Source organism: Heterocephalus glaber, unplaced genomic scaffold (assembly GCF_053883595.1).
Source record: "Heterocephalus glaber isolate CG9 unplaced genomic scaffold, H.glaber_assembly_v1.0 deba00000546, whole genome shotgun sequence".
Taxonomy (NCBI): Eukaryota; Metazoa; Chordata; class Mammalia; order Rodentia; family Bathyergidae; genus Heterocephalus; species Heterocephalus glaber.
In genome coordinates this window covers 18055707-18080936 of record NW_028258147.1, presented here as the reverse complement: position 1 = coordinate 18080936, position 25230 = coordinate 18055707, and the positions used below count along the sequence as shown (strand labels likewise).

The 25230-nt window shown below is 37.3% G+C and overlaps 1 protein-coding gene and 1 long non-coding RNA gene across 6 annotated transcripts in view; one reads left to right on the top strand and one right to left on the bottom strand.

Moving 5' to 3' along the window:
• LOC147829635 (uncharacterized) overlaps nucleotides 1-22966 on the top strand; it is a 43980-nt gene extending 21014 nt beyond the window's left edge. The window contains exon 2 of the long non-coding RNA XR_015448730.1: nucleotides 22836-22966. This is a non-coding gene — a long non-coding RNA (uncharacterized LOC147829635). The remainder of the gene's footprint in view (nucleotides 1-22835) is intronic.
• Nucleotides 17930-25230, bottom strand: part of Cttnbp2 (cortactin binding protein 2) — a 454755-nt gene continuing 447454 nt past the window's right edge. For all 5 annotated transcript variants that reach the window (XM_087204593.1, XM_004865255.4, XM_087204594.1 and 2 more), the window contains 2 exons: nucleotides 24643-24744; nucleotides 17930-19031 (listed from right to left, as the gene is read on the bottom strand). In XM_087204593.1, the coding sequence (XP_087060719.1) occupies nucleotides 18786-19031; nucleotides 24643-24744 (348 nt within the window). In that variant the 3' untranslated portion in view covers nucleotides 17930-18785. The remainder of the gene's footprint in view (nucleotides 19032-24642; nucleotides 24745-25230) is intronic.

Below are 25230 nucleotides of genomic sequence, written 5' to 3'. Positions count from 1 at the left end.
TCTTCTCCCCCTTTTCAATCTTCCTACTCAGGGGCTTCACCTGGTTTGGATGCTCACCACCTCATACCTGGATTGCTAATGAATTGCTTGGTTACACTGAAGTCTCCTCCCTCATATGTTTGATTATAAACACAGCTGGATAAATAATGATGTTCATATACTTTGGAAGCTTTTGGGGACCTTTCCCATTTCCCAAACACAGCTGATACCACTATAGTTGCTCTTTAGGTATAGTCACAAATTTTTGCACTTTTATATAATACCCGTTACGCTAAAGTAGTTCTGTCTACCAGACTGTGATAACCTTACTGGGTTATAATCCTGGGTAGGAAAGTACATGTGTTCAGAACACAGTAACGTTAGTGCAAAGTCTTGGGTACTCAGTTTTTTCATTTGCCAAAAGTCTGTAAATTACACTCAAGGTCTTGGTTTTCAGAGAGAGGTAACCCTGCTATATTAGCTAATCTTCTTTTACCAGGAAACAGGCTAATCATGAATGTTAGTTTACACTTGGACCCCTGTTTTGCTTTCCAGTGAATTATTTGAATGATGCTTTCACCCATTAGTAATAAACCTATGAAGTTCTCTTCCATTTTTCCTTGGGATAAAATCTAGAAGACACAAGAAGTATAACATTGTTTAGTCATGGCCTCTATCTTACAAGAATTATTTGCTTCTTTTTCTGGGAAATGCACCTATGGTACAATAAGGAGGTTATTCAATACTATTGCTAAGTTCCCCAGCTCAGTATTGACTATCAGTAGCTGTGCTGTGCTTTATTACCTTCACTGTTAATGCAACCTCAGGCACGAAAACACATTTTAAAATCTTCATACTTGACTTATTCACTCCAGGTTCATAAAGTCATGTAGAGTTATCAGTAAAGTTGTAAATGAAAATAAAGTCAGGAAACCTTTGTTTAACAAAATAAGCCCCTCTAAGAGACTTTGCTGATGAAGTTCACTCACATAGCCAATGCTTAGAAATCTTATAATTAGTGATTTCACATCCTTTCTGAAAGTTTTTATTCTCTCTGTAGAGGTAAATTTGGGGATAGGGATGTCAACTTCAGTTTTTGCCTCAGTTACTGCTATTGGTCTTTCAAAGTGCCTTTTCTTTAGAGGAAAAGATAGCAACTTTTAGGAAACTTTACCATGGCCAACAGAATCTAGTAAATTTACTTTAGTAATATTTTTGTATTAACAGTATTTACTTTTATGATCATAAAGATGTAGTTTTCTTCTTAGGCAGCAGGCTGGGTTGCTGCCGCTTGGAAAAAAAAGTATGTGTTGTGTTAGGGTTGGACAATAGGCAAAAAATTTCATGTCATAAAGAAGAGGAAGATGTAAAAGGATAGTACTTTATTGCAGATAAGGAAAAGGGTGCTCAGGGAGACCTACTCTTCTATCTCAGATGAGGTAGAAATTTCTATCTGATAACATTCCCCAACTTATAGGAGAACTATTTGTTCATACTTCATTGGTCTAAGCTTTTTTCCCCCAATTTACTTTATTCCTTGACGGTTGGAGAGGTGAGCTGCCCCTCCTTTGAGTTAAGGTTCTCAATTTCTTAGCTTACAATTTTCAGTCTCTTGCTGCCGAAATCAGTACACAGCAGCCATTCAGATCTCCATTTCAACAAGCATTTGAACCTTTGGTCCAATAATCCTCTGGAAGCAAGATTTGGCAAGCTTCACAATATTTTCCAAACTCTACCTACAACCACATCTTTTCATTAGGTAACTGCCAGGTAAATAAACATGGCCAACACTTTCCATGCTGCCTTGGCAAGAAAACATCTAAAACATAAGTGATTACATGTATGAATGAAGTTCACATAACAATATTCAGTCATCGAGTCTGCTTTTGAGTGCTAAACCGTTTGTGACATTGGGCTGATGTGCTGCCTTCAGAATTTTTTTTTCCCTTATAGAACAAGGTAAAAAAGAGTCACTTATGTTTCAAAATGACCAATTCACAAGTCAGTGAGGCACCTGTCCCTAGTTTAATTGTGCAGTTTCTCATAACATAAGCCCTGTTAGCTTGGCCCTCTTCCCATTGCCTTCCTCTTGGGAAGACCCAATGTAGATAATTGTCTAGTTCTCAGGTTGAAAGTTAGGAATTTGTCTAAGGAATTTACCAAGAAGCTGAAGTTTATGGACCTTGAGTTGTTCTGACCCTTTCCAAGCCTCCAAACATCTCCTCAGGGCTTTCAGGATAATCCAATGGCCACAGTCACAAGCTAGAGATCCAGGGAACTACCCAGAATCTTTCTGGTCCTAGGCCAGCCCTGACACCATACCTCCCCAGCTTGGCTCTTGTGCACCTCAACCAGAGATAAACCATATCTTTTTCCCCAAGGAGAAAAATCTGAATGAATCAGATTTAACTCTCTGCATGACTCAGTCTGCTTGACAATCTTGGCACCTCATCCATAGCTACATAGGAGGAAATTTACAGATGGGACATTACCAAAGAAGCTAGAATAAATGCTTCTATACTACCAATAATCAAAATTCATACAGCTCAGCTAGAGACAATCTGAATTGTCTTCTTGTTTTTTATATAGAGTATTTTACAATATCATTGCTGTGTCAGGAAGAAAACAATCATGTGTTTCATCATGGTCTATGAAAATGACAGTACAATCCATAGTTTATACTTTCTTCTAAGTGTTTTTTTTTAAAGAGCTTCTTTGAGATATAATTTACATATAGGAAGGATGTCATACAATTTGCCCATTTGAGGTGTATAAGTCAATGCTTTTAGTATACTGGGAGTCGTGCAACCATCACACAATTAACTTTAGAACATTTTTTATCAAATTAAAAAAGGAAATTTTAGGCCAGGGATTTAGCTCAGTGGCAATGCGCCTGCCTTGCAAGTGCAAGGTCCTGAGTTTGATCCCTGGTACGACAAAAAAAAAACCCAAGGAAATTTCATTCATACCCTTTAGCTCTCACCCCTAATCTTTCTATCTCACCCACTCCAAAGCAATACTTAATCTACTTTCTATACATGTCTAAGATTTTTTAAAACCTTTTTCTTATTATATTCTCTAGCTTAGATTCCCCAGTTTTCCGGTTGCACAGTGTGAAGAAACAGATGCTAGATCTTCTTCTTTGTTCACCATTTGGTCTGGTGCCTACAAATAAACACACCATTTCCTTCATAATTTGGACAGAACAAAGTATAAGGCCTCAAGGCTTTTCTTTTATTCTATCAAAACACACCATTGGGAAGGAAAACATATTTCATATGCATTATGATTAGGGAATGTCTTTAATGGGTTTGGGACAGGCTTTCCTTTTTACACAACTTAGTCAAAGGTAGCATGGGTTAGTAGAAAGTCAAGTTACTCAGAACTGCTGATCACAGGAAGCAAAGGCCGATCAGAGTGGCTTAAGCAAAAACAGGAATCTTTTGGCTTGTGTGGTGTTGCTAGGGTTTCTATAGTACTGGAAATCTGGTACTCAAACTTTGCCCATTAGGGCTCAGTCACATTTTATCCATTTGCTATTCTTTGTTCTGATTCCATTCTAAGGCAGGCTTGCCCCTTGATGCAAAAAGATGGTGCCAGCATCCCTGGGTTTCCATTCACTGAACAATATTGACAGTGGGAAATGCCTCTAATTGAACATGAAGCACAGTCCTAAAATTGAGCGCTTCTGGCTGTGGCTTGTCTGCTCTGGGACACAGGCCAACTCTTTTTTTTTGGTACCGGGGATCGAACTCTGGTCCTTGTGCTTGCGCAGCAGGCGGCAAAGCCACTGAGCTAAATCCCCAGCCCTACAGGCCAGCTCTTGAACCTCAGGAGAGAGCCAGCTCTACCTGGTCCACTTGAGTAAAAAGAAAAAGAATTGTTTCCCAAGGAAAATCAAGTTATATTATCAGAAGTTAGAAAGAATGGATTTTGGGAAGGCAAAAACAAAAGGATCATGATTAAGGAGCACTGTGTGGTGAGTCATAAAATCTTGGCTTTAGTCTAATGTTGCCACTAAGTAGTTTCATTATTTTAAGCAAATCATTTAATCTCAATAAGTCTTGATTCCCAACTTAGTAAAATTACAGACTTGCATAAGAAGTCCTCAGAGGTCTCTGCTAGTTTAAAATTCTAATCCACTGATGAATTGGCTAGATAGTTTGGTATTAAGTAGGAATGACTATACCTGGTTTACATTGATGTAATTAACACAGTGACTTTCACAGAACAGCACTATATCCTACACCAAAAGTAATTCTATCTGGAGACATAGTATTGGGTTCTCTGAAACCAAGTGTTGGACAGATGACACTAAACTTATAATTTGTCTTTGAGGTATATCTAGGCTATGCACAGAAGTTTTAACATTTTTTTGGTTCCACTTTGCAAAAAGACATTGGATATCAAGTTGCTTCCAGCACTTTATGGTTATATTAAGCTTTGTAGTATTATTTTGAAAACCAATGAATTCTTGGAATTAGTGGGAACCAATTAGAAAAACGTGAGATAGAATGCTTGGCTCTTTGATATTCTTTTTGAAAAAGGAAAAAAGACCTATCATCATAAGTTTGGAACTACAGATCTAAGCTGGGAAGAGTGAGTCTGCAAGAAATATTATGAAGATATTTGATTGGTGCTATGATTAGTAGTTAATCTAAGCAGCTGGGTGATCTCACAATATAATGGAGAAAAAGTGGAGAAAATAGGCATTGGATGAGGGGAAGAGTTCTTTAAGCTTTGAAATGGCATATGAGTTTCTTCAATTCTTGCTGTAGGTGTCAAAGCTTTTCATTTTTTTCAAGTTTTCAATAAAGATGCAATTGAGTGTCCCACAGATTGTGGAGACTTTGATATTGTTCAAAATCAAGAATTCTGACTGTTCTAGAAGCCCCACAAAAACTTGTATCCCTCTCTTATTTCACTGACAAACATTTTGAGCTTTGTGTAAATGAGTCACTCATCTGGGATTTTGAAGCAACACTTATTTAATTTAGGGCAGGCCCTTTCTCAGTTTGGACATGAGTGGCAGATATTCTGTGTAGACAGATTTTCCAGTCTGTAGGAAATACCATTTACACGGAATTCTGAATAAGTGTTGTCCCCCAAAGCACAGGTCTGTGGATGTCTCTTTAAAAAGACTACTGTATCGGGTTAGACTCTACAATACCCAAGTTGGATATTCCCAAATTAGAAATGTGGCTTGATTTGAAATTTGAAGACAGATATTCAGATAACTAATCTTAGGTCTTTACCCAAAGCACTGTATAATTCCATGAATTTGGGCTTCACATTTGAGAAGAATGAAAGGTGACAAAGTATGTCTGTCAAAGAAAACACGAGAAGAAGCCAAATAGTTCACCTTGGCAAATGAAAATGCTCTAATGAATAGGGAAGTTGGTAGATGTGACATTAAATAGGCTGTAAGCTTATTATGAAATAAATAAAAAATAAACAAGACTTCAAGACTGACTTGACCTTTCAGACATGAACATTATATAAAGGAGTAATTGGTACATTAATGCTCCGGTACATTAGGCAAATACATGTTAGATTTAAAGGCAAAGATACTTAATGTATAAGTATTTGTAGGATTAAGTGAGGTGTAAGTTAATATTTAATACCTCAAAAGTCAGAAAGTATGATAGTGTCAGTGTTACCCCACAGAAACAGTTGGAATTTTTCATCCAAATTTGGTTTAGACATCAACACTGATGATCACACACACTCCATGGCGGTTAGGGTGAAATGTCAACTTGATTTGCTTTGGGATCCACTCAGACAATTAGTGCAGCACACTTCTAGGTGTGTCATGAAGCTGTGGCCTTGGGGTCTATATCTGGTCCCTTGCCCCTTCCTCTATGGCACTGCCTCCCTCCTCTGCTTTCTGGCCACCACGAACTAAGCAGCTTGGCTCTGCCACACCCTTCTGCCATGATGTTCCTGTCTTGGGGAGATCCAACCTTGGACTGAATCCTGCAAACTGAGCCAAATCAAAGCTCTCCTTTTTTAACTTGGGTGTCAGAGACAAGAAAGCTAACTAATACACACCCCAAGACAGTATGAAAAGGTTTATTATTCATATAAGTCTTTTGGCAAAAGCAGGCAAGGCTCCCAGGTAAATCTAAAACTGAATTGAGAGAGTAGAGAGAGCCAGTTGTTTTGGGAGTGTTACAGTGGTTTTATGAGCAGAGAGACTGGACTGAGCATTCTGGCTTTCACGTGTACACTGGGGATTCTGTGTGGGGGCTAAGTTTGTCATCAGTTCAAAAGAAAGGATATCCAAGGTCTCTTGTCAGATTGTCCAGATGTGGGCAAGGGGAAAGGGAGTGACAGAACTCTGTTTTGGGATTGGAGGGCCCCAAAACCAAAGACTGGGGAATCATGAGGAAATATTCAAGAAAGAAACATCTACAGAGGCCAAGAGAAAGCCTACCGTTTGGGTGTTTGGGAACCCTGGAGGATCAAGTGTTTGGAAGCTGATTACTTACAGTTTTCACATTGTCAGTTCACTTTTTTAGTTTTGATTGTATTATCTACTTATGCCATGTAAGGATTCCAGGAGTTCCAAAAGCTTGCATGAAAGATGCCACCTGTAAATGTGGTGGTGAAAGAGGAAAGCTCTCTTAAGTGTACTTGAGAGGAACTTGAACTCAACTTGAGTTCCTGGTAGACTAAGACACTGCCATTATCTCATCATCATTTTTATAGTTCTTGTCAAACATCTATTATAGTACTTGTACATTGTGGTACTGAGTATTGGAAGTGAAAAGAAATAAGTAAGGCATTAATGGACTTAGCCTTCAAGTAGCTGATAGAGTAGTTCCTGTTTGGTTGCTATTGGATCTTTGGAACTTTTTCCTCTTAATGTTCCTGGACTCAGCTAAATCTAGATCAATGAAATCTCTTCACCAAAATTCTAATCTTTAACCTGGCCTGCTTTTCTCCTCTTATTTATTTTCTGGTTTTTCACCCATTTTCCCCTGGCTTGTTGCTCCCCACTTCTGTTCTAGCACATTTTTTCACTGTTCCCCTCTCAGCATGTACTTGAGACATCAGCTGCTGTTAAGGATCTTGTTTCCTCAATCATATTGGGTTCTTCTAAATAAATGTAGCAATTCTGATTCTATTCCCTCAGCACTTGAGTAAGAAAATATATATCGGGCCAGGGATTTAGCTCAGTGGCACTGCATCTGTCTTGCAAGTGCAAGGTCCTGAGTTCGATCCCTGGTACCAAAAAAAAAAAAAAAATTGAGATTCCTGATAAATTATAGGTAAAAAAAATTCAATAGGAAAAGAATTCTAGAGTTGGAAGTATAGTGTCTGAATTCTAGATTAAAAAAAAAAACAACACACCCCATCAACAAAGAAACCAGCCTCAGTCCAGGAAGGTTGTGTCATATGGTTGATGACATAAATTGCTCAAGGGCAGAACAGGGAGATTATTATTTCAACTGCTGTGCTTTACTTAGTATGTCACAAAAAACCACGATACACCATTTTGATAAGATGATTCAGAAATGAGTACGAGAGGGATAGTGTCGTAGGGACTTCTCTCTTCTCAAATTACACCACGCCACAATGTTGCACGAGTTCCTATTTCATTACCCGCAAGGTCAAGCTTGAAAATTCCAAGTAAATTGTCAGATCTGAATAACAGACTTGTTTGACAAAACCAACAGTCTTCTTTCAGTTAAAAAAGTGTAGTCGGAATATTATACTTGATTTTTAAATACCCTTTGAAGGATTTGTCAGGAAGATAATAAAACATTGATTGTTTAGACCCTTTGGCATAGAGACCTAGACATCAAATTAACTTGGTCAATTTGTTTTCTCTTCCTAAAAACATGAAAACTGAGCCTCCACACTGTTTCCATACTGGTAACACTAATTTATATACCTTCTGACAGTGTACACGAGTGGTTCCCCATTCTGCATATCCTCATGGACACTAATTTTTTGTCCTTTTGATAACTATTCTAAAAGTTGTGAGTTGAAATCTTACAGTTTTCATTTGTATTTCCTTGAGAATTAATGAGATCAAGCATTTTTTCCATATACCTACATGTCTTCTTGTAAGAAATGCCTATTGAGGTTCATTTCCCATTCTTAAACAAGCTGTTTTCTTGCAACTAAATTGAGTTCCTAATAAATTTTGGTTATCAGATTTATGTTTTGCAAAGATCTTCTTCCATTTCATAAGTTGTCTCTTCACTCAGTTGTTGGATCTCTTTGCTGTGCAGAAACTTTACACTTTAGTATAATCCATTTGTCTGCTTTAAGAACAGTTGCCAGTCACGTTTCCTCCAGCTCCTACATTCATTGCTGTCTTTTATCCTTCAGATAGCAGAGTAAAAGTTATGTCCTTGGAGACACTTTCTGCCCTGAAGCAATTCTGCCCTTTACCAGCTTCTCTCCATCACTCTTTCATAGAACACATACAGTGGAGAATAATTTTGCTTTGTTTCTTCAGTTACTCATTGTCTTACCCCAGTGGGCTGTAAGCTCCTAGAGGAGAGGAGGTGGCATGTCTTACTGTTTTATATTCTGCATCTAGCATAATATTAAATAACACATGAGGCCTCTCTGAGTAGATGTGAACATTTGAATTAGCCCAGGAGAAATATATTCCTATTTTATTAGTACTTGTGTGTAGTACATATTGACTACACTCCCTGTGTGGAGTTGGTACATGTACATAAGCCATCTTACTTAATTCCTTTTTTCATCCCAACCTTCCCTTATCTTCCCCCTCCCTCCTTCTCTTGATCCCTTTCCCCTTTCAGAAAGATCTATCTCCCCACTTTCTATTATCTTTTATTTTGCTCTTTTTTAAAATTTATATATTTAGTGGTACATTTTAGGAACAATACATTTACATTTATCATTGGGTGCTTGTACCTGCACATGACGTATCTTAGTTCTTACATTTTCCCCCATTACCTATGCACCCTTCACCCCCTCCACCCTTCCCTATTTACATAGACTTTGTTTCCATTTTTTTCTTTCTCATAATTTTTCCTTTCCTTTCTTCTCTTTCCCCTTCCCCTCCCACCACCCCTCCACCTTTGGACCTTTTCCTATTTCAAATTATCAGTCATTCATTTTAATCATTTTCATCCTTATTTATACTTTCAGTTTCTCACACTAGAGATACTGTTGGTATTTACACACGTGTGTCCTATTTATTTCACTAAAGAGTATGGCCTCAATATGCATCCATTTAGCTATAAATGATGCCAGTTTCTCGTTCTTTATGGCTGAGTAATACTCCATTTTATAAAAAAACCACATCTTTATCCAGTTTCCAGTTGATGGGCACTTGGGCTGTTTCCAAGCTTTAGCTGTTACAAACTGTGCCGCTATAAACATAGGTGCACATATATCACTGTGGTATGATTCTTTTAATTCCTTGGGGAAGATCCCCAGCAGGGGAATAGCTGGGTCAAATGGGACCTCTAGTCCTAGTTCTTTGAGGTATCTCCATAAGGATTTCCACAGTTATTGCACCAGTCTGCACTCCCACCCACAATGGAGAAGGGTACCTTTCTCTTCACATCCCCACCAGCATTTGTTATTGGTTGATTTCTTGATAGCAGCCATTCTTTGTGGGTGAGGTGGAATCTCAGTGTTGTTTTCATCTGCATCTCTCGAATAACCAGTGACGTTGAAGATTTTTTCAAATATTTATTTGCTGTTTTTACTTCTTTGTCTGAGAAATATCTGTTCATTTTGGGTGCCCATTTTTGAATTGGGTCTTTGAATTTTTTGGGGGCGGTCTGATTTTTTTCAATTCTTTTTATATTCTAGATAGTAGACCTTTGTCTGAGGTACAGCTGCTAAAAATTTCTTCCCATATTGTAGGTTGTCTCTTAGCTCTGTTGGTAGTTTCTCTTGCAGTGCAGAAGCTTTTTAATACGATGAGATCCCAGTTGTTGATTCTTTGTGTTAGCTCCCGTGCTACTGAAGTTTTGTTCATAAAGTCTTTTCCTATGCCAATGTCATTGAGAGTTCTACCTATCTTATCTTCCAGCAAGTTTACTGTTTCTATCTTGACATTTAGCTCTTTAATCCGCTTTGATCTTAGTTTAGTGCATGGTGATAGGTATGGGTCTAGTTTTAATCTTTGGCAGGTTGAAATCCAGTTTTTCCAACACCATTTATTAAAGAGGCTATCTTTTCTCCAATGAGGGTGATTGGCTCCTTTGTCAAAGATGAAGTGGCTGAGTAAGTCTGGAGTTGTTTCTGCATTTTCTAATTGATTCCACTGATCTTTGGGTCTGTTTCTTTGCCAGTACCATGGTGTTTTTATCACAGTAGCTTTGTAGTATAGTTTCAAGATGGGGATTGTGATACCCTCAGCCATGTCTCTGTTGCCTAGAATTGCTTTTGCTATTCTAGGTTTCTTCTGCTTCCAAATGAATTTTTGGATTGTTTTCTCTAGTTCTGTGAAGTATATTGTTGAAATTTCAATCGGTATTGCATTAAATCTATATAGTAGTTTTGGAAGTATGGCCATTTTCACTATACTGATTCTTCCTACCCAGGAACAAGGGATATCTTTCCATTTTCTTATATCTTCTTTAATCTCCTTCTTCAGAGTGCTGTAGTTTTCAGTGTAGAGGTCTTTTGCTTCCTTTCTTAGGTTGATTCCTAGATATTTCATTTTTTTTAGATGCTATTGTAAAAGGAATTATTTCCCGAATTTCTCTCTCACTGGGTCTGCTATTTGCGTGTAAGAAGGCTATTGTTTTGTGAGTGTTGACCTTACATCCAGCTACTCTACTGAATCTGTCAATTAGGTCTAGAACACTTTTGACTGAGTTTTTTGGGTCTTCTGTGTAAAGTATCATATCATCAGTAAATAATGAGAGTTTCACTTCTTCCTTTCCTATCTTTATTCCTTTTATTTCTTTCTCTTGTCTAATTGCTATGACTAATATTTCCAGAACAATATTGAACAGGAGTGGTGATAGTGGGCATCCTTGTCTTGTTCCTGATTTTAGCGTGAAAATTTTCAGTTTTTGACCATTTAGTATGACGTTGCCTGTTGGTTTTTCATAGATAGCCTTCATCAGGTTGAGATAAAGACCTTCTGTTCCAATTTTCTGTAGTGTTTTTATCATGAATGGGTGCTGGATTTTGTCAAATGCCTTTTCTGCATCTATTGAGATGATCATATGGTTTTTGTCCTTGACTCTGTTAATATAGTGTATTACATTTATTGATTTACAGATGTTGAACCATCCTTGCATCTCTGGGATAAATCCGATTTGGTCAGGCTGTATGATCTTCTTGATGACACTCTGTATTCTGTTTGCCAGTATCTTGTTGAGGATTTTTGCATCTATGTTCATTAGGGAGATTGGTCTGTAGTTCTTGTTTTGGGTTGGGTCTTTCCCTGGTTTTGGAATCAAAGTAACACTTGCTTCCAGGAAAGAATTTGGAAGCCTTGCTTCCCTTTCAATTTCCTTGATGAGTTTAAAAAGTAATTGTGATAGTTCTTCTTTAAATGTCTTGTAGAATTCAGCAGTGAAGCCATCAGGACCTGTGCTTTTCTTTGTTGGTAAATTTTTTATTACATTTTCAATTTCACTCATTGTTATTGGGGTGTTTAGAATTTCTATATCTTCCTCATTTAACTTTGGCAATTTGTATGTATCTAGGAACCTGTCCATTTCTTCTGTGTTTTCCATTTTATTAGAGCACAGGTTCTCAAAGTAGGTATTGATGATCCTCTGAATTTCTGCTGGATCTGTTGTGGCTTCACCTTTTTCATTAATTGTATGGATTTGAGCCTTTTCTTTCCTTTTTTTTGATAAGGTTGGCTAAAGGTTTATCAATTTTATTTATTCTTTCAAAAAACCAGCTCTTCGATTCATTGATTTTTTTGTATTGTTCTCTTAGTCTCCATTGCATTGAGTTCTGTTCTGATCTTTATAATTTCCTCTCTTGTGAGGGCTTTGGGTTTGTTATGCACTTCTTTTTCTAGGAGCTTGAGGTTCTGCATTAGGTTATTTAACTGAGTTCTCTCTGTTGTCCTAATATGGGCATTCACTGCTCTGAATTTCCCACATAGAACTGCTTTCATTGAGTCCCACAGATTCCTGTATGTTGTGCTGGCATTATCATTTACTCGTAGAAACTGTCTAATTTCTTCTTTTTTTTTTTTTGTGGTACCGGGGATCGAACTTGGGTCCTTGTGCTTGCAAGGCAGGCAGCAGAACCACTGAACTAAATCCCCGGCCCCTAATTTCTTCTTTAATTTCCTCTGTGACCCATTGGTTGTTCAGGAGAGTGTTATTCAATTTCCATGTGTTTGTGGGTGTTTTGCGGTTTCTTATGTTATTGTTCTCCAATTTTATTGCACTATGGTCTGATAATATACAGGGGATAACTTGAATTCTTTTACATTTACTTAGATATGTCCTATGAGCTAGCATGTGATCTGTTTTGGAGAATGACCCATGTGCAGCTGGAAAGAATGTGCATTCTGATTTTGTGGGGTGGAACACTCTGTAAACATCTATCAAGTCCATTTGTTCAATAGTTTGGTTCAGTTCTAGAATTTCATTGTTAATTTTTTTCCTAGATGATCTGTCTATTTGTGATAGAGGGGTGTTGAGGTCCCCCACTACAATTATGTTATTGTTTATTTGGTTTTTCATGTCCATTAATATTTGTTTTGTATAGTTGGGGGCATTCATATTTGGTGCATAAATATTTAGGATTGTCATCTCTTCCTCTTGGATTGTTCCCTTCACAAGGATGTAATGACCATCTTTGTCTCTCTTAATTAGTTTTGGTTTGAAATTTACTTTGTCTGCAAATAAGATTGCAACCCCTGCTTTTTTCTGGGTTCCTGTCACATGTAGAACTGTTTTCCATCCTTTTACTTTCAGTCTGTGAATTTCCTTTTGAGTTAGGTGTGTTTCTTGTATACAGCATATTGCTGGGTTTTGCTTCTTAATCCATTCTGTCAGTCTATTTCTTTTGATGGGTGAATTGAGGGCATTAACCTTGATTGGTATAATTGAGAGATATTGACTCATTCTTGCGATGATGTTTTATTGTTGTTGGCTCTTTTTTTATTTTTCCCCCTTTCCCATTAGTGCCTTACCTTGCATGTTGTCTTCTGTCCATTGGCCCTCATGGAGTTGTGACCTTCATTGTCTTTTTCTAGGATATTGCATAAAATTGTTTGGAGTGCTGGTTTGGTGTTCATGAAATTTCTCAGGTGTTCTTTATTGTGAAAGTATCTAATTTCTCTATTGATTTTGAAAAATAATTTTGCAGGGTACAACAGTCTAGGTTGGAAGTTATTTTCTTTTAGGGTTTGAAATACTTCCCTCCAGGCTCTCCTTGATTTGAGGGTTTATGTTGAGAAGTCTGCCATGATTCTGATGGGCTTTACTTTGTAGGTGATTTGTTTCTTTTCTCTAACTGCCTGTAGAATTTTGTTTTTCTGTTGGGTTTCTGGGATCTTGACTATTATATGTCTAGGTGTAGATTTTTTTGGATCATGGCTGAGTGGAGTTCTATATGCCTCACTTATCTGTGTGTCCAATTCTCTACCTCTGTCTGGAAAGTTTTCTACTATTACTTCCGTGAACAGTTTTTTTATGTCAATTGTACTTTCTCCTGTTTTTTCATGGACTCCTATCAGTCTTATGTTATTCTTCTTTGCATCATCTAGCACCTGTTGAATTGCTTTCTCATGGTCCCTTACTATCTCTAAGAAATCTCTGTTTTCATGGTCCTTAACTGCGATCCTGTCTTCTATATCTGATATTCTGTCTTCAGATTCTCTTAGTCTGCTCTGCCTGCTTTCAATGGAGTTTTTAATCTCCTGAATATCTGTTTGAATCTTTTTCATGGATTCCATTTCTTATGTTGGGCAATCATGGTTTCTATTTCTTTCTCATGCTGGGCATTCATGGCTTCCAGCATGTTTCTGATCTCATCTATTTTCTTACCTATTTCTGCTCTAGAGCCTCTAATCATGTCTTTCACTCCGCTCACCATCTCTGTATTTATCTGGGAGATTATTTCTGCTTTGAATTTTTCTAGAGCCTCATGTATCTGCTTTCTTACTTCCTGTGTTATCAGTTCAGGGTGTCCAGGTGGTTGATTATCCGACTTTTCCACCTCATTTCCCCCAGAATTTCCTTTTTGTAGCATGGAAGCCTGCATTTGTGCCTTGCTTAAATGTCTTCTCATTTTTTTTTTTTTTTTGGTGCTGTCCTTGATTTAATCCCTGGGGTGATATTTCAAAATTGCTTAATGCAGGTATCTTTGCTGCTTGTGTTTAAAACCCTTGTGGAATGATTGCTTTTCAGAGGTGTCTTCCATATATGCCTTATGTTTAGGTTTTGAGGCTCTAATGACTCTGAGGCTATTTTATTTTCCTTATACTAGGAAGGAAAACTGATTAGATCAATCACAACAAGTTAGGCCAAATGTTACAATCAGCAATACCATAGCATCAAACGCAGCTTAGAAAATGACAATTTGTGGTAGTTATTAATCTATCACATTTAACTGTGTGAAGTATAATCCCTTGTGCCTCTGTAATGTGGGACCAGGTAGCAGGAGAGCCGGGGGCTGGGGGGGTGGAATTGGGCCTTGCACCAGATGAAGGCGGGGCTCCAAGCCGGTCCTGGGACCTCACCATGCTGTGGGCAGGCACCTGAACACAGCCGGGGAGCTTCACACTCTTTGCTCTTTATTTTTACTTTGGGTTTCTCATATAAGAGAAACCATGGAATATTTAAGCTTCTGTGTCTGATTTGTTTAACGTTATGGTCTAGCTAAATCTTGGCAGTGGTCTATATGTCCATGAAGAGATGAATGGAGAAAGAGAAGTGTGATATTTACACACAGTGGAGTACTACTCTATAATAAAGATAATCTTGAGTCATTTGTAGGAGAAATATATTCTTGTTTCCTTAAAATATAAGTAACTTTCATAACATGCTTAGCTGATTCCCTTATGATGGATTCAGGATGAATAGGAACAACTCTCAGTGTTTGACTCTTCATTGTGTTTATCTTCCTGGGAAGCAGAAAAATCCTGAAGTTTCTCTCAAGAATACAGTAAAACCCAGAGATGTTCAGTGTCATCATGGTGAGCCTTGTAGCCAGAGTCTGAAATCATGACTTCTGATATTGGACTGTTGTCTTCCTATTAAAGACAGTCTAGCTATGGTAAATGTGGATTCCTTCTCAATATATTTTCCCTAGTCCTTTCACTCAACCCTCACTGGGCTTTTTGGTCTGTATCTCATAATCAAAAGCAGATTAATAGAGGATATCTGTTCACTAATTTAGTCCTTTGGCACCCATACGATGTTCTTAAAGGAAAAATGGTCTTGCAGAATAGACTAAAATTCAAAAGCATCACATGACTTCAAAAAGTGGCTTTTTTGTAATGGGTCATAGCTGTTAACCACAGACACCTAAGTAAGTCTACCACTAGGGCTAGTCAACTGAATTTAATTTTCAATAAAGATTAATTTTACAGAAATATTATATTTGTGAAAAATTCTTTATCAAAATTACCTTTTATTAATCAGCTTTCTTTCTTGTTTACATAAGCAATTACAAAATGTATTAATCTTTTGAGAAACCTTTAAATTATGAGGAAAATGGAAATTGCTGTTTCATAGTTATTTCTAGTTAGAAATTTTTATAATTTATTTCACAACAAAGTTTACAATGTGTGATGTTCATAATGTAGCTTATTTTTGGATGATTACAATTTGAAAAGCAATTGGAACATCACAAAGGTTGTTTTAAAAATTTCTGCTCTGGTTTTATTTCCTTCCTTCTGGTAACTTTGGGCTGTATGTTCTTACAGTTTTCTAATTCCTTGAATGGTAATATTAGGTTGTAATTTTTTGGATGTAGACATTTAATGCTATAAACTTGCATTTGAACTGTTTTTGCTGTATCCCATGTTTTGATATGTTGCTTCCATTTTCATTATTTCAAGATATTTTGTGATTTCACTGACTCATTAGTTGTTTCAAATTCCATGTATTTGTGAATTTTCTGAAATGTCTCCTGTTATTGATTTCTAGTTTCATAATGTGGTTGGAAAAAAATATGTGAGATTTTAATTTTCTTACATTTAAAACTTGTTTTGTGGTATAAAAATCTATCCTAGAGAATGTTCCCTATAAACTTGGGAAGAATCTATATTCTGTTACTGTTGGATAGAATGTTCTATTTATATATGTCTATTAGATTTATTTGGTCAAAAATGTAGGTTAATTCTGATATTTCCTTATTTTGTCTAGATGATCTGTCCATTTTGAAGTGGGGTATTGAAGTCCACTATTAGTATACTACAGTCTACCTCTACCTTCAGATAAATATTTGCTTCATATGAAATGCCACTAGAAGTTCTGAGGAATCAATCCAATACTTATTTTCATTGAGTGAGGTCACTAGAAATGTTTTACTGTTTCCTTATTTCATGTTCCCATCAGCTTCAACCACTGGTGGTACATGCATGACACTCCAATTGTGTGACTTGTACCGCTGGTGGTGCAAATGAATCTAATCCCTTTTATCTTTTTACTAATAAAATTAGAGCTGCTTGTCATTAATGTGTTAATGCTCATAGATAACTTACAGGTTTGTCAAGATCCTTATTTTACTTGCCCCCAAATTATGGGATAATAAATGGTAGTAGTGCTCATTTCCCAAAGCTGTTTACCACAAAGATGGAATTACCCCCAATATAGTCCCGTTCACACTCAGTTCTGTTATATGGTACTGACAAAGACTTTTGACCATGATCCAGAGTTACACTCTAAATTACATGGACTTACATTCACATATCCACATAATTGAAACAGAAGCTTCCCCAAAAGTTTTTAGTGACTGAAGACTCTTGGCATTTTCTATTTTATACTGTTCTATTTTTTAAAAAATGCGTTATGACTTTCTAAATTGGTATGACCCATTAGTATGTCTACCTGAATTTTGAAAGCTCTTGATCTAAATGCCTTTAGACATCTTGCAGTCTGCTGTTCAATTATAAAAGAGTGTACATGTTGAATTTTATCAACAAATCAAAGCTGCAGGGATCAGTTACTACAAATTGTTTTAATGTTTTCAGAGTTTGGTTTTCTTACCTTTGCTTCTTGAGTATGTTAGTGGATCTTTATCTTTGGAATAGCTGCTGATATAAAACACAATGGCTTCTTACAATCCAAAGGAGATAAAATTTAAGTAGATGTACTTAAGCAGAAGAAAAATACACCAGTCACCTGAATCTAGATGTTTTGATCTGTGATTTTTGAGGGTAGTTTTATTCCCAGCATCAGAAGCTTTTTGTGAAAACACTTGAGAGTGCCAAATACCAGGGTATCCAGAATTTGAGCCCTGCTCAAAGGACTTACTGTGTTCACGGCACAGTCCAAGTCCTCGTCTCCTCCTCTGCCCCTTGCTCTAGTCCTCCCTTCCCCCACTACCCTACCCTGTGCATGAAGTTGTAGCTTTGCATCCCCAGGATTCGCCTTGAAAAGATGAGGCCTGGGAAAAATATTGACAGGTATTAAAATCTAGTTCCTCCTAAGTGGAAGGGCCCTCCTCTACTTCTCCTATGTGTTATCATCTTCACTATTGTTTCTTGGATATTTGCAAATGTTTTTGTAAAGTTTATCAATGTATCAACTATTCTGGGCCCAAATGCATCTTTTAAAGTTACACACTTTTGGATATTTATGAAACAAAGGTGTTTTACTGATAGATCTCTACTTACACTGTTAGCTAGCTGGATGCAATAAAAATAAAGCAAACACTTTCTAATGAGGATGTCTTTTTGTAAACAGCTAGTGAAATAACAGCATGGAGGGCAAATTCAATGTGCATTACTATATTGAACACTTTTATCTATTGCACAGATGAACTACCAAAATCTATAGAAAATACAGCAAAATTGTTTCACTAATTCAATATTTTATTTGTATCAAAGCATCTTAACTGAGTAATTTCATCATTAATTCTAAAACTATTAGAAAATAATTTTATTATTATACTACTAGAAATAATATTGAAGAGTGAGTTAACTTGGAATTAATTTATTGAAGTCTTTATGCAAGTATCTTTTATATCCATTTAGGTACAAAACTTCTGTAAGAAAGATAACAGTTATTGCATTATAATTTCATATTTTACAGGAGTCATAATGCAAACTCAAATATATACATGATGCAACTAAATGGCAATGTAACCACTACAAGATTCAAAATGTAAAACTAGAATTTAACAGGCAAAATATTTTATATGGCTTTTAATGGAAAATAACTGTTTAGAAATGATTTGTTATTGCCTCATTCTAGTCATTCATCATGTGAACATAAAATGATCTCCATTTAAAATGGTACATGTTAGCTAAACCAATGTTGTACACATTTTGTAACGTGTATAATAGGGTTTGTGGAATTCCTTAAATATATATATATATATATATATATACACACATATATACATATGTATAGATTGCAATGTACAGTACACAGACAGCTCTAATACCCCTGAACATTTTGATTAAAACTATTTCAAGGTTTCTATTATAAAATTATTTGAAAAGTTGGCATAACTTCTTGGTATTGAAGTTCAATCCTACAGAATTAAAAAAAAATGTTGGTTATAAATACATTCTTTACAAAAACTTGAATAGTGGTCCTGCACTCATACTTTATATTACAATGAAAACATCTGAAGGTATTTACAATCTTGTTGTCCTTGGTTTCTGTGTGAAATATACAGAAGTGAGAATATTGTAGGCAGGCCTATTTGTTAGGTTTTTCTACTTGTTCATGTTTGTGTAGGTACCAATTCTCTTCTTTGGAGTTGTTGTTGATTTCGAGTTGCCTTGTATTACTGCTGCTGCTGCTTCTTTTGGTGTTCTGGGAACATTGGCCGGCTTTACTTCGAGGAACAGGAAGAAAAGATTTAACTCTTGAGACACCCGACTCAGTCTTTGATTTACTGTTGCTGCATTCGGTAGTTTGATGGCTGCTGGGAGGACGGGTCTCCTGCAAGAGAAGAAAAACAAAACAACTTTATCATTACTGCCCGCTTCTCTTTTATCAGTGCTCACTTTCCTCCTGTGTCTCTGAGCAAACATGCAGAAGTTTTGTTAAAAGGTAACAGAGAAGCTGAATGATAAATGCCAATAGATTTATTGCTTGATTTTTATTAGGCCCTTGCTGCTATTGCTAAACACCTAAATACAGCAATCAGCGAGTTAGCTGCTAATGAGTCTGATCTCATTGTTAGCAGAACTTCACAAAATTCTAGGCTGGAAGAAATCACCAAATTGGACTAGTCTAACCATTATTTGCAGGCAGTTCTACAAATTATGTCACCTTAATTAAGTCACTTTTTTGCTTTTCAAGAAATACTTTGAGTATTTATGAGAGATGAGTATTCTTATGCTCTTTTCGTATGCCAGGCAAGGAGAAGAGAAACCTCTCTGCCTTAATGGACTTTATATTGTAGTGAATTAAGGCTCCTGCTCAACAATTCTATGATTAGATGGCTCAGAATCTTCCAAATGTGGTTGCATGCTCTCATTTGTTCCAGTGTTTCAGAGCTCTGATGATCATTTAGCCAATGTCTGCCATTTTCCCCATGCAGAACCAGAGCTAGATAGGTAAGATGATTTGCTCCCCATCAAAGAGGAAACTAGTATAAGACCTCAGGATACTTATCTTTCACTTGAGGTGTTTCCCCTTATTGTATGAAGTTCTGCAAACAGGATAAGAAGCCTACTAAGCAAATTGCTCTGTAAACACTGGTTACTTTCCCTCTCTGACAATAACAGTGCAACCATTAAGAGCATTACAACTAGAATTTAACAGGGAAAATACATGACATGGCTTTTAGTGCAATGTAACTGGCAGCAGCATTCTCCTGCATGTCTTGGGTCAGTGATTCTCCCTCATAGCCACAACACTGAAATTACCTGGGGACTCATCCTCATCCCATGGATTCAGATATAATTTATCTGGGGTATGACATGGATACAAGTCTTTTAAAAGTCTTCCCCTTGCGGCTAAGATGCTGCAAAGAGGATTCTTAGTCCTCTCTATTCACATCACTTGGTGATCTTTCCCTTTTGCCCATTTTGAGTGTAGTATTATCACTAAATAGCATCCAAAATTGTTCCTCTAGCTCTCAATTATCTCTTAAGCTTCAGAACTGAATTTCTACCCTCTATTCAACATAATTTCCCTCTATCATACCCCCTCAATCTCATCCACTTTAACACATTCACGACAGGCCCGTAATTCATATTTCTTGCTGCCAAGTAGCTCTGAACCATTGTGTATAACTGTCCCATAGGGTGGGATGAGACAGTACCACTGGGTGGTATAAGCCACCTAATGGGATGCTTATGTAGGCACTACTGGTGGTTCAAGCCAGCAGAAACATGCCAGAAGTCTTTCCATTTGGGTCATTACTGGCTATTCCTGTTCTCTCATTTGAGCCAGGAGTCCTCAAATTATCTTTAATATCTGCCTCTTTCTCCTTCACCTAATCCAATGTTGCCTGCAAAGCAGGTAGAAAATTATGGCTGTGTTGGTGCAAATAGGAAGGGAGGGGATGATTTAACTCTTCACTAACTGCAGAAGTCCCAAAATCTTAAGTAGTCACTCAAGGTCTTAAGTTTGGGTCCATCTCTTTCCTTTGATTTTTTTGCCTATTGAAGTCCTAATAATTCTTGAAAGCCCAAGACATGTCCATTAAACTACCCCTAAATTACTGAAGTGAAATCTAATGATGCTGAATCATTAGATCCGGCTGATCTTAAAAGATAAGATGCCCTTGATGAGAGGTTTCAATACTTTGGTTTTTTGCAAACATCAAATTTATAATAGTATATAATCAAGGGACAGATGTGGGGTTTAGAGCACATGTGTTTGGAAAGAAAAGGGAAAAAGGAAGGCTAGGCTATAAAAGTGTGGCTTAGGAAAAAGATAGCTTCCAGACAAAAGTTTCTTCTGTAAGGAATCATGAAACAGCTATATGCAGTCTGTAGTGGTAGGACCTACTATGTTCAAGCAAGCACAGAAAAAAAAAATGTTCCAGATGGTCAGGATGCATATAACCAGTTGTTCCTCATCACCTCCATTTGTACTTTACAGTAGGTTAAGGGTGAAGTGGAATTTGCAAGATGACTGCATTCAATCTGGCTGGTGTGGTCTGTTTTTGTTTTGTACAGAAGCTAATGCTATGAAGCCGCCAGAAAGAAAATGAGAAATAATTGTGGTGTTTCGGTAGTTAGATAGTTAAGGGGCACATGCTAAGATGTAATTATAAAAACAGTGCAGGTACCATAATCCAACTTCATTTCTCCTGATAAGTCTATAAAATGGGACTTAACCATAGGCCTAATAAGGCCAATCTGAACTTTTAGTTTGGCCTAAAACATCAGTAAATTCAACATACAGACAGTATTCAAAGACACGGCATGATATAAAATAATGATAGTGGTGAGCTGGCATAAAGAATAAAAATTAAAATTTTGCTATTATTGTTGTACTTCCTCAGACAACCCACAGGGTTAATGCCAAGGCTCACGAGGAGGAAAGCAGACACATACTGTGTTTTCTCTTGGTCTCTCCTTTGGCTTTCATCATGACAGCAAGAAAAATGCCCATGTAAAACCATCAAGAAGTAACTACCTAAAACTAATGCCTAAAACTGGTTGGGTTGTCAGGCTGTGTGTAGATGGGCTGAGGATGCTATGTGACGTGATGGGATGAGAACACAGGGAATTCCCTTGAGCTTAGTGTGGGCCACAGAAGATCAAAGCTGGGAGTGCAAGCATACAAGAGCCTGATGGATACTGTCCTGCAGAAAGAAGGATGCTGTTCACACCCTGAGAGCCACTAACCCTCAGAGTAGGAGAGTTAAGAGTGGTTTATGCTTCTTGGGCTAAAACTTCAATGTTCTCTGTATTAAACATATAAGGTTACTACCAATATTGTCATGTATATTAAACTCAAAAACTTCAATTTAGAAACTTAATTATTTAGTCTTAAAGAATTATTGTTAAATCAGAACAATTCATTCAATACTAAGCATCTACCACAAGCTAAGGTACTGTAATATCTCAGGTAGAAAAGTTGGGGCAAGAAGAAAAGGAAAATGTGAAAGAGAGATGGATCTTTAAAGATGTATGGGACTGTGACAGGTGAAGAGGAGGAATCAACAGGAGGAGGATGAAGGGGGAATGTGGGAATAGAAGTTAGGTGAATATTGACCCCTCTAAAGATACATTTGGAAAGAAATGGGGTGGAAAATAAGGATGATGACAGATCATAGCTCTGTTTTAGAGCAGAAGGTTTCAGCTCTGGCTGCACATGGAATCACCAGGAAGCTTTAAAATCCTTGAGTCTAGGTTGTACCTCAGACCTATTACATCAGAATCTAAAGAGGGCAGAAGCCAGGCACTGGAGATTAAAAATAAACTTCAAGTGGACTTTATTATGTTACCAAGGATGATATGCTTTAGCTTAATGTTAGTCTGCATTTACAGAAGAAAACATTTTGTTAGTATGTCTTTCTATTGATGATTTAAGTGAACATGTTGTTTTTGCTTTTAATTAAGAAGGCTGGCCAACATGTCCTTCCATTAATATACCCAATCACAGTCCCTTCTGGTTAAAGGAGTTATACTGGGACACATGATGATGCAGATGATAATTTACTTATTTTCATTATCTGATAGATAATGGTGGCTGCAAGGTCCCTCTCTGGAGACACAGTAGCCCTCTAGTTATGAAGGAGAAAATTATTTCAGCTAACCCACAGTGTTCTTACCTCTAAAGGGAGTTACTTCCTGACAACAGAAGAAACTGGGCCTGGAACCAAGAAATGCTAGTTCTCCCCAGGATAGAAAAGGAATGTGCCTGCCAGCCTTCAGAAGATTGCCAAGTGAGTGAGACTGTGCCCTCTGCTGGTAAGTTTTGAGAAAAACATCCTCTTGCTGTGGGAGAGTCCCTCCAACTGTTTTCAGTGGGCAAAGAAACAGAAGAGCAAGAGGACCCCCACTGTCCTAATAAATGAACGCTTAGCTCTTTTGTAGTCCAGATAGGATACAAAGACCTGTTTTCAAACCTCTTTTAAAACAAAGTTGTCCTGAACTGCTCAGAGCTGATACCACTTTCAGTACCATTTTTATGGACAGTACCTTACTGTAGCAACCCAGTGTGGTCTTGTCATAGAGACAAGGCTACAAAAATATTTCTCCATTAGACATTTAAACAGCAGCAGCCAGTCTTTTTATGCAGTAAAGTAAGTTGGCTGAAAGTGGCTCATTGTTCCACTTCACAGGACCCTTATGGCTCCTATCTCTAATATGTTCTACAAGGAATCCTGACTGAAAGAATGGGCCTGGTCTCTGATCAACCTACACTCATAACAGGTCATCTTTTATGGATAGTGAATAGAGGCTTTAAAGATGACAGAGTCACTAGCTAAGTAGTTTCTAACCAAAATGCTCGGTAGTGACCCCATTCTTACTTAAATGCTCTGTGTATGTGTGCTGCTAAACAGTTACCAGTGGGGAGGGTGCAGGCATTGCAACAGTGAGCTGCAGCACAGCCCTGCTCCTCTTCACAGGTCATCCTGATATGGATTTCATTAGGGACCCAAGCTCTGCACATCTCCACCCCCACCTTCTTCCCTCAGCATGTACAGTTCACATAGTTTCACACATGGTAGCCCAGAACCAAAACCTACTGCAACAGTGAAACAGCAGGGGCTGTGCAGCCCAGAGCTACCCAATTTAGATGAGGCTTAATAGTCACATCAGGCCGCTTTATCACCCCACTTTCTGTGCCCCACCTGTCTCATGCACAAGACTTTGTAAGCTGCCATGAGAATGGCAGAGGAGAACAGGATGTGAAGCCAACTGATGTGGTTTGGTGAGCAAACTACATGATACTAAGTGCCTTCAAAATATCTGCATCTTTGCAAAATAATGAACGGGTAAAAAGTTGTTTTATATTTTTTTCCACTCAGATTACCACTTGGTGCTGTCTCAGCCACTCTTTAACCAATCAATAAAGATCCAGTGGCACAATCATGGACATGATTTCAAGAGATGAATGCAATCTGTTGGAATCTCAGCTCTATCTGCTTTTCTCCCTTGTTTTTAAAGGAAACATAATGCATATTATGGGAGGTTAGAAAATTAAGATGAAAATAAATTTTTGAATATTCATCCCTTTCCTGTAATGAACTCAACTTTTCCAAAGTGCAAGAAATCTTAAAACTTTCTTAAATGCAAGACAACACATTTTAAAATGTAATAACCACAATGACAGAAGTTACACTATTTGTAATTTGGCATACAAAAATGAAACCAAAGGAAAATCTTTAAAAAACTGACACTCAAAATTCTGGAATAAAATTAGAGTATCAAATAGATGGAAAAAAGTAATGCTTAAGATATTATCTGAACAACAACCTTTTTACCTTGATTAATTAATGAGCACTTTTATCTTTATCCCATTTTTCATTTCCTAGGGGTGGCTTAAAAATAACCTCATGATTCACACTGAAAGAAAATTTGTGAAGTCAATTCCACAATAATCCTTTGTCCTATTTTGGACAGTAAGAACACTTACTTACCTTTGGTGATGCTGGCATTTCTGGATTATTAACAGTTGCTGAAAATTCAGAGTTGTTTCCTGAATTATCAAACCTCCTTAAGTCATCTCTGGAATCAGCAATCTGGAAAAATGCGACTTATCAAGTCATGCATCCAGTTACAGTGTGATACACTCAAAAGCATGGACAAAACCTACAGAAATGTTATCCTGACACTCAGGAGCACTGCAGAATGCACCCCCAAATCCTGTAATTAGGTGAAGCTTTCATGAGAAACCAGTAGCAAATACATGAGAAATATTCCCTAAAGGAAAGGAGTCTACTAAAAGGTCAATGGGCCAGGGATTTAGCTCAGTGCTGCTACACCTGCCTCAAAGGCACGAGGTCCTGAGTTCGATCTCTGGTACCAGGGAAATAAATAAATAAAAGGTCAAAAAATAGGAGAACTCTATAGGGAGAAAAAGTCACTTGGTAAGTAAAAGGTTATAAAATTTGCAAGATTTTTTTCTCATTGAATTAGAATCTCAGTTCATTTTTAGTAATGTTAAATAAGACAGTCAAGGATATTTTCTCCTAGTCAACACTTGAATCTTTCAGAGGAACCGTCTC